Source organism: Equus przewalskii, chromosome 14 (genome assembly GCF_037783145.1).
Source record: "Equus przewalskii isolate Varuska chromosome 14, EquPr2, whole genome shotgun sequence".
NCBI lineage: Eukaryota > Metazoa > Chordata > Mammalia > Perissodactyla > Equidae > Equus > Equus przewalskii.
Genome location: NC_091844.1, coordinates 7,209,013 through 7,227,240, shown reverse-complemented (window position 1 = coordinate 7,227,240; position 18,228 = coordinate 7,209,013). Strand labels below are relative to the sequence as shown.

General features: G+C 44.5%; 1 protein-coding gene across 6 annotated transcripts in view; it reads left to right on the top strand.

The window, feature by feature from the left end:
• The window catches only part of IL18RAP (interleukin 18 receptor accessory protein), a 29,892-nt gene extending 13,357 nt beyond the window's left edge, over window positions 1–16,535 (top strand). For 2 of the 6 annotated variants that reach the window (XM_070573389.1, XM_070573388.1), the window contains exons 6-12: window positions 1,612–1,762; window positions 5,782–5,847; window positions 7,328–7,451; window positions 10,010–10,161; window positions 11,251–11,385; window positions 14,023–14,196; window positions 14,952–16,535. In XM_070573389.1, the coding sequence (XP_070429490.1) occupies window positions 1,612–1,762; window positions 5,782–5,847; window positions 7,328–7,451; window positions 10,010–10,161; window positions 11,251–11,385; window positions 14,023–14,196; window positions 14,952–15,328 (1,179 nt within the window). In that variant the 3' untranslated portion in view covers window positions 15,329–16,535. Of the gene's footprint in view, window positions 1–1,611; window positions 1,763–5,781; window positions 5,848–7,327; window positions 7,452–10,009; window positions 10,162–11,247; window positions 11,386–14,022; window positions 14,197–14,951 lie in introns of all 6 variants that reach the window. The other 4 variants (XM_070573387.1, XM_070573386.1, XM_070573391.1 and 1 more) reach the window with 2 other exon arrangements.
• The last annotated feature ends 1,693 nt before the right edge of the window (window positions 16,536–18,228 follow it).

The following is an 18,228-nucleotide window of genomic DNA, read 5'->3' as shown; positions in this document are numbered from 1 at the left end:
ACGGAGGTTAGGGGCCATAGGATTATTGGTACAGTGATACTGAATCATTCAAAAAATATTTATGGAGCTTCTACTATGTCCCAGTCCCTAGAAATACAAAGGTGATTATAATAGTCCTTGATGAAATTTACAAGAGCTTCCATAGTCAGTTGCCAGTCATTTTTCTAAAAATGTCTGATCATGTGACTACTATGCTTCAAAACCTTTCTTTCAATTATTCTTACATTTATTTACTCATTATTTACAAAGAGCTTACTATGCTAGCCTCCCAGCCTATACTGGAGACCAAAGATGAAACACATCCACATGCATGAGCCCTTTCACCTTGGCCTCGTTTTCTCTATAGATACTTTGCTTCAAATGTTCCTAAAATGTCATTTCCCTTCAATTGACTGATTCCTACATGTTCTGTGAGGCTCTGGTTAGACTGGAGGGAGCACCCCTGCATCACCTGAGCTGAGTCAGAGTGACCTGAGTGCATCATGCTCTGGCTTACCGCTCAGGGCCCACATTCTGAGACGGAGAGCTCACAGAGAAAGTATCTGTGTTCACTCCTCCCAGTGTGTCCAGGACCAGCTCTATGTCTTGGAACATGGGCTGCTCTCAAGAACTACAGAGAAGGAGAAACCCACACACATGATTACTCTGAAAGGGCTACATGCAATAACAGAGCTCTGGGAGCATGAAGTGACTGATTCGGCTCCGGAACGCCTGATAACTCATTTCCATGAGAGCTACCTCTTGAGTTGGAGTTGAAGATTGAGCAGCAGCCTACTCAAAAAAGTGATGGAAGATGTGGGGAGAAGTGGTGGGAGATGTGCAGATGCATGGATGGAGAAAGAACGTGCTTATTTAGGGAATGGCAGTTGGTAGAGGGGCAGCGGCAGGAAATGAGTCCACGAAGGAATGGCAAGATCAGACTGTGAAGAACTTTAGACTTTATCCTCAAGGCAGAAGACTCTCACTGATAGATTCCACGGAAGGGAGATAAACGTTCACAATTGTTTTTTAGTTCTCACTCGACTTTGGGTCCACTGTGATTTAAATAATTGTTTCTGGATCATTAGTCATTCTTTGTCATATTTATGTACACCTGCTTAGTCATTTTCTTAATATTTTTTTATTTAAAAGTTATTTTTTATTATAATTAAATTTATTTAAAGAAGAAACTTTGTTAGCCCCATGCCCAAAATAACCCATGTCAATTTCCAGAAATATTAATATAAATATTCATGTTTTTAAAAAATTTACTTAGGTATCAGCTTCTTAGAACACTATGAGTTTTCTAGAATATTCTCAGGAACCTGAGTTGTGCTTTGGGAAATACTGACTTAAATCGCTCTTGGTGGGTTGATTGAATTTGGTGCTCTGATCTCCACACATAACATAACTGTAGTCAAAAATGCCTCTCACTTCAAGTAGAATCGTACAAATACGGGTTTTGAACAAAATATCTTCATAGCATAGGGGTATTATTGCGATGTCCTTATCTCAGATTGACTTTCTCCTTGCCTGGTTCAAATATGGGAAGTTTTTCTGTAGGTGCGATTAGCATTAATAACAATTCTCTGGTCAAAGAAAGTTACTTAATTTTCCTGTCTCTTGAATTAGAATGGAAAACTACTCTCTGAAGAAAGGAGCAACCCAATCCTAGTGGATGAAATTTATGACTATCACCAGGGCACATACGTATGTGATTACACTCAGTCGGACAGCACAAGTTCTTGGACGGTCAGAGCTGTTGTTCAAGTGAGAACCATTGGTAAGCAAGATCTTGGGTTCAAGACTTTAGATTTGAAGCCCAATTACCCAATTAAATTGATCTTCCTTTGACTTAATAATTTTTTCATTTTTGGACCAAAAAAGAGAGAGTCATACACTATAGTCATGTACAACCTTGAACGTTGGCAAACATCAATTTTCCCATTAACTTAGATTCCCTCCTCAGAGGAAGGCCTGGTTCTGGATCATAGTCAAGTTGTCACAAGTTGGATTTTCCATGCGTTGATCTCTTGGTTTGTCTTTGTAATAAATTAAAAAAATATATTAAATATTCCACACCCAAAAATAAGTGACACCCATGTACCTATTACCAGCTTTAATACTGTTAATATTTTTCCATATGCTTAAAATTTCATTTTTTCCTTAAAGAAACAAAATATTGCAAATATAGTTTAAGGCCTATGCCTCATCCCTTCCCAACCTTTAGCTTCCCAGATGTAGTCCAATCTTGCAGTTTATATCCTTTCCATTTATGTTTTTATGATTTTTCTACATATGCATGTATCCATTAATAAATTTTATGTTACAACATGTGTTTTGTGTTATAAACACATGGTATTATTCTGAGGTATCATTGTGCCAATTTACACCCCCATCAGCAATGAACAGATTTCCATTATTCCCAAATAATATTTGGTACTATCAGACTTTTTGATTGGTGACAAGTGGAGTCTCTTTTTTTATACCAATTTTCATTTTCCTGACTACTAATGAAGCTGAATATCTTGTCATATGTTTTCTGGCCCATTGGATTTATTCTTCTGTGATTTGTCTATTTTTGGCCCCATCTTTCCCTTGGGTCATTCTTACTAGATTTACAAGCGTCAGCATGAATACACTATCCGATGTAATTAACTTAAGCATGGCCTACGTCAAGACGTAACAGCCATTCATGCTTTGTATTTAACATCTACAGAATGGTTGACTTAGCTCTTGTTAAATATATTAATTTTACATCCTCTTCTTTTACTGAAAGATACAAACCAGATGAAGCCCTGAAACCAAGGCACACGGTCCTGCCTACTTCCCGGCTCTTGCACTCTCTACTACTTCAGATCTCAGCAATTTAAATTTATATTAGATTGTTCCTTGGACGAGAAGTTAGAATGCAAATTCTATCACCACTATTACCCACTATTAGCACTTGGCCCCTCCAAGTGATGATAACTCAGCCCATCAAATTTTCAGTGGCAGAATCTGCTTTTCTCTCCCAAGGGATGCCTTGCAACATCTGTTGCATCTGTTTCAACCAAGCCTTCTCTGTCATCATTCCTGTCCTCCTCATTTACTCATTCATTCTTTCACTTATTCATTCTTACACAGATATCAGTTGAACATCTAATATGTGTCAGGCGCTGGGCTTGGTGCTAAGGATGTGAGAATGAACACCTGGACACTTTCTCTGCTCTCCCAGACATTAGCATTTTGTGAGACAGACAGAGAGGAAACAGGCTATCACCACACAATGTGATGAGTGGGGAGAAAGGGAGGCAGTAAGGCATATGGGAGACCCCCCAAACCCAAACTTGGGCACACCAAGTCCAAGTGAGAACTGAGGGGTGAGGACAAACTAGCTCACTGAAGGTGGGAAAGATGCTGTTCCAGGCAGAGGGAACAGCACAGTTAATGCCCAGGACATGAGAGAAAGTGTGCTGCAGTCCAGGAAGAAAGAGAAGGTCAATTGAAGGTGAGCGTTTGGATGCAGGTCTGACATCACACTGTTCTAGTAAGGTTGAACTTTAGCCAGGGAACAGTGGGGAGCCAGTGAGGGTTCTAAGCAGGAGACTGTCATGAATAGGTTTGTATTTGAGATAGATTATTCTGTCTACTGTGTAGAAAATGGATATTCGGGAGCAAGAATGGAGGCAGGGAGAAGAATTAGGAGGCTGCTATGGTTAATCAGGCAATTGCTGATGGTGGCCTGAACTAGGAGTGGAAGTGGGGATGGAGAGAAGTGAATGGACTCAAGAAATATTTAGAAGGTACATCTGAAATGATTTGGGAATTGGGAGTGAGGAAGAGGGGAAAGGAGAAATCCAGGATAAGAGCCAGGTTTTAAGTTGGGCAACCAGGTAGACTTTCTGTAATATACTGACAGAGGCTCGGATAGGATAGCATACATAACAGCTGATAGAGTGCACAGACGGGGGAGCAGCAGGTTTGATTCATGTCCTCAAAAGATGTCGCTGGTTGTTGTTTGAATAGACTTAGCAGAGGTGATGAGAATTGGCTTTATTTGTGCATCAACAGAACATGATGATGGATTTTATGTGGAAGGTAAAAGAAAAAGGGAAATCAAGGGTGTTGTAGTTTTCTGGCCTCAATAAGTCAGTAAATGGTGGCACCATTAAATGAAACAGAAAAGGCTGAAAAAGAAGAGGGTCAGAGGAAGAAATTAAGTATAAGGCTTGAAGGGACTCAGTCATCCAAGTCATGACGACTAGTTGGTATTTGGATAAACAAGTCTGGAGATCCTGGGGCTGGAGATGTGGATGTGAGGGTGGTCAACATGATGTCTACAGCAAAGGGACTGAATGAGATTGCCTAGGGAATGAGTGTAGAGAGAAGAGGGCCTGTAACTGAGGCCTGGAACATTCTAATACTTGGAGAGGTGGGGAAAAGGGAGACCCCAAAGGAGATGGAACAGTGGTATGAGGATAGAGGAGAACTGTCCCAGAGCACAGTGACTAAAGTGTCTCAAGAAGGAAGGAGGGATGCACTGCATCCAATAGTGAGGGCTGAGAACTTGTCATTGGATTTGGGAAGACGGAAGTCATTCTTGACATCAGCAAGTTGCTATCAGTGGAAGGGTGAGGAGAGCAGTAGAGGAAGTGAAATTGATGATGTAGGAGATAGACCATTTCAAGGGCCAAGACCTTCCACAGAGAAGAGGGCTAGAGAGTGAGCTGCACCACCCAGAGGGGAGCTAGAACGAAAGACCACTAGGAGAGAACTGACATTCGCAAGAGGCATAGAAGAAGAGGAGGCCACAGGCACACAGAAAAGTGAGTAGAGAGGTGGAAGGTGAGCAAGAGAAACATGGAACCAAAAGAGAAGAGGGTTCCAAAGAGGACATGGCCAGCAGTGCCCAGTGCTGGTGAGAGGTGAAGCAGATCAGAAACTCAATTGTACCCAACGGATTTAGGCGCGAGGAGGTCCCTGGTGACTTTGGCCAAAGCAGTTTCAGTGGTGTGTTGGGGGCAGAAATCAGACTCCATAGGCATTGAGAGAAAGGAGGAAATGAGCACGTAGCACTCTGCAAGAACCTGGCTGAGAAGGAAGGAGAATGACAGAGGCAGGGATGTGAGGTGGACAGTTTTTTCTCTTTTTTAAGATAGAGAGACTGAGCATGGATAAATGCAGGTGGGAAGAAGCCGAGAGAGAGAGAGTCAAAGTCAAAAAATGGTGCAACTGAGGGAAGGAGGTCCCTGAGAAGGGAAAGAAGGACGATGCCCAGAGACGATGAATTTTCCTTTATTAGGAGATGGGACATCTTCCAGGGGAATTTGACGGTGGAGGCATATTTGAAAGTTTGTGTCAGGAAGTTGAGGGCTAAATGATTAATGAAGAGCTGGACTCACCTTTATTTTGAAACAAACTGTGAATTAAGGATGGAGGGGTGGACTCTGATCTGGTTGACTTGTACCTTTTCTCAGAGAGGTTCTCCTTCCTGTTGGAGTTCTCAGCCAGATGGCACCAAAAAGCAACCTTGTAGGAAAAGACAGGGACAGGGATGTCTGCAATGGGAGAGCAGGGCTGGTGGGGAAGAAAATGCCCCCAGGCAGATATGGAATTAGCAGGGACTAATCTTCTGCGAGCACCTGCAACCTGATGTCACAGTTGTTTCTGGAGGCAAGCTTTGCACATGGAAACTTGAGTTTCTAGCTTTATGAATTATGGATAAAATTCAAAGAGGGAGCCAATTATGCACTCAAATCTCCAGCAATCAGGCCTTCAGATTTCCCAATGCAAATAATAATTTTTATTTTCGTCTTTCAGTGAAAGACACTAATCTCAAACCAGATATCCTGGATCCCATCAAGGACACACTGGAAGTAGAACTCGGTAAGGTGGGTTGTGTCATCACCCTTGAATTACATCGTGCTTCTGGAAGCAGGTCTAAGTGTGGTAGAAGGAGAAGAACATCGAGATTTCAAGTCGAACAGCATTGGGTCTGAATCTTGACTCAGCCACTGACTAGTTTTGTGACCTTATACAGTTACTTAATCTTTCGAAGCCTCCGTTTTTAAACCTGTAAATAGGCAAAAGAAAAGTGACCCCGCAAGGTGGCATTGAGAAACACAGGAGAATGTATGTTAGGTGGTTGGTGCATTGGACATGACCAATGGATTTCAGATTCCTCCTGACTCCCCCATGAACGGGTGGTTTCAGATATTGGTTCAGCCTTTAAAGGTAACCAATTTACCAACTTAAGTATTATTAACACTTATGAATACAGTGTTTGGTCTGGATTTTAAAATAACTATAGGGGAATACTACAACCCCTGCTCAAGTCATTTGTATTTCCAAGTAATGTCTTCTTTTGGGCAAAGGGGAAGAGTGATGTTCCTGTGGTCCCTTTCATTTTGTCAACTTCGATAAAACCTATATCTTCCCACACAGCCAAATAAGAAGTGCTCTATTTAAAACCAAATGCTGGTTCTTTCAATAAAATAACTGTTCTTTCAAATGCTAGTTAAGATATCTATAATTTTAGATGGAAATGTAAAAATAGATATTATGGTAAAAGACCAGTAGGTGGTGGTAGCGGCTTATTCTGATTATAGAAATAGAAATGGTGATATGGGCAACATCACAGGGATGGAAGGAAGAAGGAAAGAAGGAGGAAAAAAATAATCAAAAATAGCCAAGTTACATGCAGTATCAGTGAATTTTAAAGTATGATTGGGGAAAAGCACTATTAAGGTGGAAAGGTGAGTTTTCAACTGGAGCCCCTCACCCTTTCATTATTAAAATGCCGAGTTTGAGGGAGAGCGTATCTGAATGCCCTGACAGAGAAGCTGGGAAGAAAGAGGGTAGTGTGATAACACGCATGCCTGTACACAGAGCACGGTTCAAAAAACAACTGAATATCTCAACAACTCCTTCTTCAAACCACAGCTACAGTAACCTCATGATTTTTATTTAACATGCAAACATTGGTTAGTAAAATCTTCTTCAGTGACACACCTTGTGCTTCAACAGCAGCCTTGGCAGGTTGAGCGGGTCACTGAAACTCTTCATTTTCCTGGTGTCTGTCCCCAAACCACATTAGAACCCTTGCTGCTCTGACCACGCTAGTCTTCACTTTAAGAATATTGTCACGGGTTTCAGGTCTATGTATTACCCGTTAGATACAAACATGCCTGGTTTTGTTTGTTTCTGAATGAGAGGCAGGTAGACGTTTGGTAATTTCTGGCACACCTGTTTCGCCTGCAAACCTGACTGGGCCAGGGGACAGTCTTCAGGTGGGGTCTTCCTCCTGCCCAGGACACAGCCTTCTCACCGTCTTCCTTCCTGTTTGCTGTGGCCCCTTCGTTTTCAGGAAAGCCTCTCACTCTTAACTGCATGGCACGATTTGGTTTTGAAAAGGACTTTAGACCTGTGATAAGGTGGTACGTCAAAGATTCTGACCAGGAGTGGGAAGTCCCAACACCTGAGGGAAAAAGGTAAGAAGGGGATGAGCCGACTATATTCTTTGCAACGCGCACTGAATGCTTTCACCTTTAGAAACCTCTAAAATGTACAGAGGTGAGCAAATGGTGTAGCCACTAGCACCAACTAGTGGTGAAAATAAAAGCACAGAAATGCAAAGTGGGTGTTAATTTTAAACATGGGGGCCAAATGCAGTTTCTGATAGGGCCATAGAATGAAATATATAAGTCGTTTTAAGGCTCAGTTTGTAGCAACAGTTTGATGTGGCTGCTTTAAACATACCGACCCAGGCTGCTTGGACAGAAGCAGCGAGTCCGACAAATGGGAAAGGGAGCTGTGCACTGCCCCGCCCTGCCACCGCCATTTTCCCCAGAGCCCTCCCTCCGTTCAGGGTAGTGGCGAGTTCAGGGGTCCCAATCTGCAGAGTCAGTAACAGTCCAGAATGTATCCAGAAGAAGCGGCACAAGAATAAGGAGCCTGACCAAAACTACGTGAAGTGAGGAACAGTTGAAACAACCCACCCTGGAAAAGGAGACTCAGAGGTGGGATGTGTGTCTTGAAGGACTTGGCAGCTGTTATGTTTTACGAGATACTAGACTTAGGTTGTTGCTCTCTGGAGCACAGAACCTGGATTAGTGGGCAGAATATACTGGGAAGATAGTTTGGCTCTGTGGTAAGGAAAACACTAGACATTTGGGACTATCCAGCTCTTCACAAAGCTGGACTCCTGGCCCTGGAAGCCTTAAGGGCTGGGATCCAATCTGTTAGGCATGTTGCTAAAATATACAGTCCCTCATTTTTCCAAGATCTGTTCCAAAGGAATAGTCTGTGTATTAAGCACTTCTTTCTGATTTTTAAAACATTTGAGTGAAGAAATGTACCACCATTTTGCAGAGTATACATCACTACAAAAAATAAAGGACAGGGGCTGGCCTGGTTGCTGAGTGGTTAATTTGTGTCTCTGCTTCTGTGGCCCAGGGTTCGCAGATTCGGATCCTGGGTGTGGACCTAGCACTGCTCATCAAGCCATGCTGTGGTGGCATCCCACATTAAATAGAGGAAGCTTGGCACAGATGTTAGCTCAGTGACAATCTTCCTCAAGCAAAAAGAGGAAGATCGGCAACAGATGTTAGCCCTGGGCCCATCTTCCTCACCAAAATAAATAAACAAATAAAGGACAGATTTAATGTCTCATATTAAGCTGATATTGCATCAAAGTTGAACGTAGTTGAGTGTGGCCGAGAGTGTGCTCTGGCTCCCCATGCCCTTCGATTTGAAACTCTGTTTTCCACCCGTCGGCAACGTGAACCCCCATGAGCCTCCACTGCGCTGTCTGTAATCTGTGGACCTAACCTCCACTCTGCAGGGTCCCTGCAAGGAAGAGGTAGGGTAGAGGTGATATGCTTATCAGGTCTCTGGCAGGTAGGAATTATTCAGGGAATAAGAGTTGGTATTGTGGGCTCCAAGCAACACAGCCCAAAACATCATCCACACAAACAATATTCTTTAACGTGAAGACACCTGTAGATGGGCCACTTTAGAGAATCCAAATTGTGAATAAGTGCTGAGCTTCACACTTCCTGCGTGGTATGGTACTTCCAGGGGTGTGACCTTGGACTGTCACCCACCTTCTGTTCCTGGTTGGAGCTGCTGGCCAAGTTAGGATGGTGATAGTGTGACCTTGTGGGCTTCCTGTGAGCTGAGGAATGGGGGAGCTTCGTAGTCCACACTTAGTGCCACGAGACCACCGGATAGGCAGTAAGCCCTCAGCAGAAGTTAGCCATTTCTGATATCATTCTCCAATTATTGTTATTTTCTGTTCTCGAGGATAATTCTTTTTTTTAAAAGATTGGCACCTGAGCTAACAACTGTTGCCAATCTTTTTTTTTCCTTCTCCCCAAAGCCCCTCAGTACCTAGTTGTATATTCTAGTTGTGAGTGCCTCTGGTTGTCGTATTTGGGATGCCACCTCAGCATGACATGACAAGCAGTGCCATGTCCACGCCCAGGATCTGGGCCTGCGAAACCCTGGGCCACTGAAGCAGAGCGCTTGAACTTAACCACTTGGCCACAGGGCCAGCCCCTCAAGGAGAATTCTTAAAGTAAGAAAGATCAGATGAGGCCCACAAGTAAATTATATTTTAGTCTAAGTGCTTAGAATGATGCTTAGCAGATTCAATAATTTAATAAAAAATGAGCCCTCTCTGAGCATCTTATATTCTTCTGGCATCTCCTTGTACTATTTGATCCCACAACTCTTCTGAAAACCAGATTTTGGCTGTTTATATGAGTTCCAAATACAGTCATGCGTCCCTTAACAACAGGGATACGTTCTGAGAAATGCATTGTTAGGCGATTGTGTCATTGTGTGAACAGCATAGAGTGTCCTTACACAAACCTAGATGGTATAGCCTGCTACACACCTAGGCTGCATAGTACTAATCTTATGGGACGAACGTTGTGTATGCGGTCTGTTGTTGACCGAAACATTGTTATGTGGTACACGACTGTACTGCAAATGGAGGTCAAGTTACGTTGCTGAATGAGAGTGGAATTTTTTTCTCCCTTCCTAGTGTTAAATCCACCTTAAAGGATGAAGTCATTGAGCGTGTCCTCCTCTTGAAAGAAGTTACTCAGAGTGACCTTCGCAGGAAGTTCATTTGCTTTGCCCAGAACTCCCTCGGGAACACCACCCAGTCCATCCAACTGAAAGAGAAGAAAGGAGGTAAGCCTGGAAGGTTGCTGCCGAATGCCCACAGCTGCTTTTATTTGAGAGGAGACGAATTTTGCCAAAGAATTGTAATGATGATGATAGCAATTAACACTAGATGCCAGGCAGCGTTCTAAGCACTTTGCTTGTGGTAACCTATTTAATACCTTGTCCAAGGTCACACCACCGGTAAGCTTCCCATCAGTGATCCAGAGCTGGTCTTCTTAACTGATACTCTGTATTTGGGGGCTGTGTTGGAAAAGCCTGTCAGTCACGCATTTGCTCACTCACTCATTCATTATACAAATTCCTACAGGGCATGCCCTATGTGGCAGGTATTGTGCTCGAACCTAGCCCCCTTTCCTATTTTCCCTTCCTGGCTTCTGAATCCAGAGGATGTGATGGTCTGGTATTGGAGAGTGGTGGAGACAAAGGGTAATCTTGCTCAGTGTTTGGAGTAGTATGTGTATCTCCCAGATAGTAGCCTTTTAAAGCTGGAGTGGAAATTCCTGGTAAGGAATAGTTTTTAAATTTCTTTAACAAGATGCTCATAGATGAAGTTGATATCATTCATTCATTCATTCAGTTAATAGATGATAATAGAACAAGCAAGTTTGAATACTTGTGAAGCTTAAAGAAGACAAAATTTGTGTCTGGCCCCTAATGGATGCTCCGTAGAGGTGTGTGGAAGGTCCCATTTGTTAGGTACTATGGAGGGTGTAGCTCCTGGCCTCAGGAAGTTTAGACTTTAGTAGAGATGATAATGCATAAAAATAGTTTACAACATACAGTGAGAGGAATGCAAATGAGTTGTGTGGAAGTTTATGGGGGAAAAATAAAAGTGGCTATGATCAGTTTCCCAGGTCATCTGATTGATCAGTAACCACTCATTCCCTGGGTTTGACCAGTTCATTGTAAGAGAGTTCCTGCAAGATGCGATTTAAGATGTTTCCAGATTTACGACAAGTGCTTCCACTAGCACTCATTTTGATAAAATCATAGGGCCGAAAAGGCACTGGGTGGGTTCCCACGCTGGCCTGAGGTGGTCTTGTCCCCGGAGCCCTGTCTCTGCATTTGCTCATGGCCTCCATGTTTCCCCAGTAGTGTTCCTGTACATCCTACTTGGCACCATCATGACCCTGGCAGGCGTGCTGATGGCAGGCGCTTTCCTCTACACGTACTGGATTGAAATAGTGCTGCTTTACCGAAACTACCAGAGCAAGGACGAGACGCTTGGGGGTAAGGGGACCCCAACTTGCCTCTGACTTTTCCTCTCAGAACTAACTTAAAGAGAGGAGCTTCAGAAATGGATGTTCCCTGATGGACAAAGTCACACCCCTCAGGCTTTGAGACCCTTCTCCAGGTCTGGTGGCTTCACACCCGGGAGGGCTGGGAGCAAGCAGAGAAACAATTTCTTTTCATTCCAGTAACCAGGAGTCCTGCCGACAATGCTATTGTAAGGCATGTTGGAGTTGAAAATAACCTCTCTGCTAACTACCCTAGAGCAATATGGCTGACCACTTAACATCCCCGTGCCTTAGTTTCCTCTTCTGTAAAATAGGATTGTCCTGTGAGCACCAGCACAACGAATGCTACAGAGTGAGGATGCGTGAAGCATCTAGAACAGAGTCCAGCACCTGGTAAACACTCAGTCCACGCCAGCTGTCCTTATCTCCTGAGTACTGAGTGGATGCCAGTCATGTGTATTCGCTCACTACTTTAATTGTCACCGCAATCGGACAAGTCAGGCAGAGGGATGTACAGTCACCTGTCCCAAATTGGACGGCCAGGAGGTGACAGAGCGCAGCATTTGCACCTGGGCAGTTAGGCTTGGCGCCCCCAACATCTATTACCTCGTTAGCCTCATCTGTAAAGGGAGGGGCTAGAACATGGTGCAAATGGCCCCAAAAGTGTGAAGTTCTGTAAAATACAAGTGCTGTTACTATTTATGCAGTGTCTGTCAGTTTTCCCATGGGACAGGATAGTAGCATTTATTCTGTCGCTTCTTTAGACTAGAAGAGCTGCTTGCTTGCATCTTTTTCTCGTCCTGGAGGTCTCTAAGGGTAGAATGTCTGCAGTTTTAGTGCATAATTCTACTGCTTGGGAAGAGCAGAATCCCCCGTGCCGGATTCCGGGGATGTTTCTTCCCCCACTCCGAGGCCCCTCCCAGGCCCTGCTTCTCCCACCCTGGAAACTCTGTGAGGAGCTGTCAGCTAGGGACAGCACCCGTTAGGAAGTGCCTCAGTCACGCCTTTCTTTAGACCGATTACCGAGAATACACACTAGGAATCCTCGAGCCAAGAGTGTTTTAGAGATTTATTTTTTAAAAATCAGCTTTTTAGTTTTATTGAACTCAACAAATTGTCTAAGTCAATGTCTTAGTTGTTCCCCTAGATGACTCATACTTCTTTTACTGAAATACTATTTATCTTAAGATTCTAAAGCTTGCACGGAAGAGTCAGTCGACTGCGAATCGTTTTAAGCGCCGCCTGTCTCTTTGCGCGGACACTGTTTGAGTGATGTGACCAGGAGGCGGAGCCTGGTGCTCAAGCGTCGTGACTCCGTGTCCTGCGTGGCCAAGCTAATGTTTGTCGGCCAAATGACCACTTCCTTTGGAGTTAATGCTGAATATCCAAAATTTTAGCCAGACAGAATGTCAGAATCGTGGAGGACCTAAGAGACAGTCTAATACTCTCACTCTCTCGTTTCATTAGCAACGAAATTAATTCCAGTTACAGAACAATCCCAGCTTGCTGGAATGTCACAGGGATGTGGAAGGGCTCGAGGTGCCTGTGGCGTGTTACAGGTTTAAGCTGCGCAGCACTGACCTGCTGGCCACGCCCCGTGAGGCGCCTCCTTCCCACCCGGGCAACCCGGAGCTTCCCAGATGAGCGTCCTGGGCCTGGGTTCTTTGGCTTCCTCCTCTCTTCGCTCCTGGACCTCCTCCGCTCCCTCTTCCTTTTCTTTGGCTGGCACTTCCACCTGCTAAGGCCTCTCCTGAGGCCCACGTTGAGCAAGTGTACTGCCAAATTGCATTAGCACCCAGTGCTACTGTTTACTATTTTGTAACAATACTGTTTGCCAGGCATTGTGCAAACTGCGGGCATACGAACCAGGTGTGTCTAATTCCAAAGCAAGAGTTAACTTCTGTGGAAAACCTCTTGCAGTTAGTTAGTCCTTTAACACATCCCCGTGATCAATGTGCTTTGTAATAATTTAGTCAACAGAGACATATGAGACCTTAAAAGTATCCTAGAACAAGTTCCATAAATATAGTTTCCACCTAGAAGGGAGGGGAATGGATATTTCCCGTATGCCTGCTGTAAGCCTGACGCCAAGCTCTTTGTATACACGATGTCACGCAACCCTGAAAGCAGCCTGCGGGGGAGTCTCTGTGCTCTCATTTGACATATGGGGATTCACACACAGATCCATGTGCGTCAGCGCCCTCACGTGCAAGGCGCTGGGCCTTAGCAGGGCTTGGTGCACTGGAGAGCATCACGCTTTGGTGGGGCAGACTCTCCTTTGATGTGTAACTCATGAGACAGCAGCGACACTGCAGATGCAGAGAGGCTCAGAGGAGCTCCCGGCGGTGGGATTTCATCATAGCAGGCCCAGCTGTTCGATCCGACCTCAGTGAAGACGCAGGAGTGCTTCATCAATTAGAATTCGATTCTGGGCGGACAATCAATACCACTTAGCAGTGTGATTTTGAAATGGACACAGCTGCTGCTTTTCATTTTTTTAAATCAGTTCAGTAAAGCTCCCAAAGCTTAATTCTGACCCGCTTACCGTAGGGTCCGCGCATGCGTAGGTAGCCCACGGTAGTAATAAAGATGTAAAGGGCTTACGGTTTCTATTGTTCCTCTTCCTCAGATAAAAAGGAGTTCGATGCTTTTGTATCCTATGCAAGATGGAGCTCTTTTGACAGTGAGGCCCCTTCATCCCTGAGTGAGGAAAACTTGGCCCTGAATCTCTTCCCTGAAGTTTTGGAAAACAAATACGGATACACCCTGTGTTTGTTTGAAAGAGATGTGGCCCCAGGAGGAGGTAGGTCCTGCGCGCCCTGAGAAAATACAGAACAGAAAGAGAGTTAAATGTAAACGCTAAGTTTTCCTGTCATTCTGTTGGGCTGTACATCTTCTGGAAGTTTTCATGAGCTTAGAACACAACAACACAGAAAAACTTGTTGCAGAGACAGGCTCCCACATCAAAAAAAAATCCATCTTCAGAAAAAAAAATAATACTGGGCCCTAGGGAGGCCTTCCAGAACAGAGAAACCTTTCCTGGCTCCTCAGCAGGAAGTCATCTCTGTCATCCCAAACAGGTGGTCCCCCTGCTCTCTGGGACTTTGCTGGCCACAAGTCTCAGCCCCGGGTCAAGCAGGCTCCTTGGACCTGGGCCCAGCCCTGGTCGCCCATCAGATGTGTAGACCTCATCTTATCCCGCTGACCTCCTCTGCTGCAGATACGCCACCAAGGAACAGGGGACATTCCACGTCCCTTCGTTATCCCAGCCTAGTTCCAACAAGCTTTGCTCCTATGGGAATTGACAGTTTGAGGAGACAGAATGCAAGAGGAGGAATATAAAATGAGAGCTGCTAGATACTAGAGTGTATCTTCAGCTGTCGAGGGAGTTGATATATCAAAAATGATATAGTAAAGCCTGTTTCCTTTCCTCCTTACCTAAGAGTGTCCACTGCAAGGAACCCCCTGGGTAGATCTGGGAGGGTCAGGGTTATTGGGACTCATGGTTGAACAATAACAGTTTTAACAATTGCAAATAATTAAATTCTTTATTTCCAGTGTATGCAGAAGACATTGTGAGCGTTATTAAGAAAAGTAGAAGAGGAATATTTATCTTGAGCCCCAACTATGTCAATGGCCCCAGTGTCTTTGAACTGCAAGCAGCCGTGAATCTTGCCTTGGATGACCAAACACTGAAACTCATTTTAATTAAGTTCCGTTCCTTCCGAGAGCCAGAGTCTCTACCTCATCTTGTGAAAAAAGCTCTTCGGGTTTTGCCCACAGTCACTTGGAGAGGCTTAAAATCAGTTTCCCCCAATTCCAGGTTCTGGACTCAAATGCACTACCACATGCCAGTGAAAAACTCTAAAGGATTCACGTGGCACCGTCTCAGAATCATCCCGAGGATTTTTTCGCTGGAAAAGACTCCTCGGTAAAACAGAAACCACTGGGAGGAGCTCCCAGCCCAGGGAATGGTGCAATGGGCCTGGAACCACCTCCCCTCCAGTCCTTAGTGAGTAGAGAGATTGGTGGACGGAACGCACAGCATGAGTTGGGCTGATATAAAGTGGAAAGTGTGCTGCCAGCCCTGAGCGAGCTTGGCAGGTACTGGAATGACACTGAAGCTGCAGTTAGACCCCTGATTTCCTGGACTGGACAAAGGGAGTGAATTCTCCAGATGCTTCACACATTCAGCACACAATGCCCCCAAGATTTTCCTAGTGGTCTGAGCAGAATCAGCAGATATAGCCACTTTTGCTTGTAGCTGTGGACTATCCTGTCTCCTCTGTATTGTACATATAAATTTATATAGATTTGCAATCAAATAAATGTTATTTTATTAGAAATGAGTGATTTAAACTTTGCCTAAAGCTTCTCTGTTAAGAAGACAATTTTTATTCCGTGTTTACCCATTAACTGTGGAGCACGGATCGCAAGTAGGAAAGGCAGAAGCCAGGGGGACGAAGAGCAGACAGGGCCATGGTTAGTCTCTACTGTGTCCTTGTGGGAAGTGCCCACTGTGGGCGGGCGGATGAGCTAGAGGAAGGAGCCCCTTCCACTGGGCCGATGCAGCCCTGTGTTAGAGACACGGCTGAGGGAGCGGAGTAGGGCTAATTTCAGTTCCTTCTTGTCCCCTTGGCCTTTGTGCAGGGCGTGAAGTACATGACCTTACTGTGGGCCGCTGGCAGTAGGGACCAACTAGGCCAAAATGGTGAGGCCAATGAGGAGAAAAGGAATGGACTAGCAGTTACTTACCAAGTAGAAAGGCAGTGACAAGAGTCAGTCAAGGATCTGGAAAACAAGTGTATACACTGGTTCAAAGATAGCAAGGATGGACGTCAAACAGAGCTTTTGTCTGAGCCACGCGCCTCTTGAGGCTGGCGCTCCTTGTATGTGCTTCCTGACCCGCTGGGCTCAGCTGAAGTTCTCCTAAGGAATGGGGAGGTATGCTGGAGTACCAAGTGGTTGTTCCTGATAGACAAGGCTATGTCATTCTCATAAGTTTGTTTTCCTTAGGAGCATTCAGTCTGCAGTTAAAACAGTGTTCTAGTCATAGGTGAGTATAAAACCTTCATGCTCTGTCATCCCTGAAGGAATGGAATGATTCGTTTGGGCAATAAAGTCAAGCAACTTCTGGACTCATTCACGTGCAATGTGTCACATCCCCTGGTATGAATGTGACCCAAGTTCGGAGTGGCTAAAAGTCGTTGTCATCTGGCCACTGCTTGGAGCCTGTGTGAAATGCCTGGAGCTCTTTTTTCACAGAGGTGCCCACATCAAAAAAAACCATGGTGGCTTTGGCACTAGGCAGCATCTTTGTTGGGAATGTCGGTGATAAAGTTAAAGATGAGTTGAAGGGTATGAATTACTCCTGGAGGAAGTTTCTTGTGGGAAGACTCATTGTAGGGTCTCGGCGGGGAAGAATCCGCACTGTTATTGTGCCATTGTGCTATGGCGATGGCCGGAACCCCGGGTTTTCTTGCCTGCCACTCTGAGATCTAAGACTCAGAAACCTCTTTTGGCTAGTTTATCCAGGCTTATTTTATTCTAAAACAAACATTGCTATAACTGATCTATGCAGAGGTCCAGGGTTTTGTTCTTAGCTTAACAAAAACTCAAACTGAGTCTCAGGTTGTACATACACAAAAAAAGCAACTATCTAGGTCTAACATTTACAGAATACCCTCTTTCCAGGTTCAGAGGTACACTGAAGATGACAAATTAGCATTTAGGACAAAGGTTTATTTACATTTCTTGTATGTAAATCAATCAAAACAGTGGACAACCAAAATGAATTTTCTGTGTATGTACGAGACTGATGGTAATTGAACGATTGAACTCGGTGGAATACAATGAGAGAAGAGGATTATTTTCCCACCACACTTTCTAAAGCAGGTGGCTATATGTTCTGCTTCCTGGTTTATACCTGTTGTCCAAGTATAATTTCTCACTCTGAGAATGTGTCCTGGTTTGGATGATGGTAGGATAGAGAACGCCTTACTGACCCTGGATGATATCTCAGGTAGATTTCACAGCTTTCCTGGTCTCTTCTGAGATTTTTTTTTTTTCCTGTGAGGAAGATTGTTGCTGAGCTAACATCTGTTGCCAATCTTCCTATTTTTGCTTGAGGAAGATTATCGCTGAGCTAACATCTGTGCCAACCTTCCTCTGTTTTATGTGGGATGCTGCCACAGCGTGGCTTGAGGAGCAGTGCTAGGTCCCACACCTGGGATCCGGACCTGCAAACCCCGGGCCACTGAAGCAGAGCATGTGAACTTTACCACTATGCCACCAGGCTGGCCCCTCTTCTGAGTTTTAAATCCCTATAATTTACTCCCTATTATTATTTCCGGATTGCAGTTCCAGGTGAGATGGAATAAGCACATGCCAGCCTATCTCTCCCACTCATTGCAGCTATAAAACCTGAATAAAATGCATTGAAAATCAGTTTGAGGATTTCTGGAAAGTAAATCAAAGCAGGAAGACTGAAGAAAACAAGAATTCAAAGTTCCATGATTTTATTTTCTTCCAATATCCCTTGGCTTAGACTCAGCGCAGTTTGAAACCAAGATGTGGACATTAGCGATGACAGAAAGAGTTCCATAAGAAGCCCTCTTGTTCTGCCTTGAAGACTGGAAAAGGAGTTTCTAATACTTCTGTATTTTTTCCTTTCCATGTTCTTTTACTTCCCAGTCCCTATGCAATCCTCTAATGGCGTCAGAGGCACCAACAAAAGTAGAGGCAACAGGGACACTCAAGAGCCTATATCTCAGCAGAAGGGCAATTGTCCACTTTGATACAAGGAGCTGTGGTCCCAAGAGGGTGTGGCAAACCT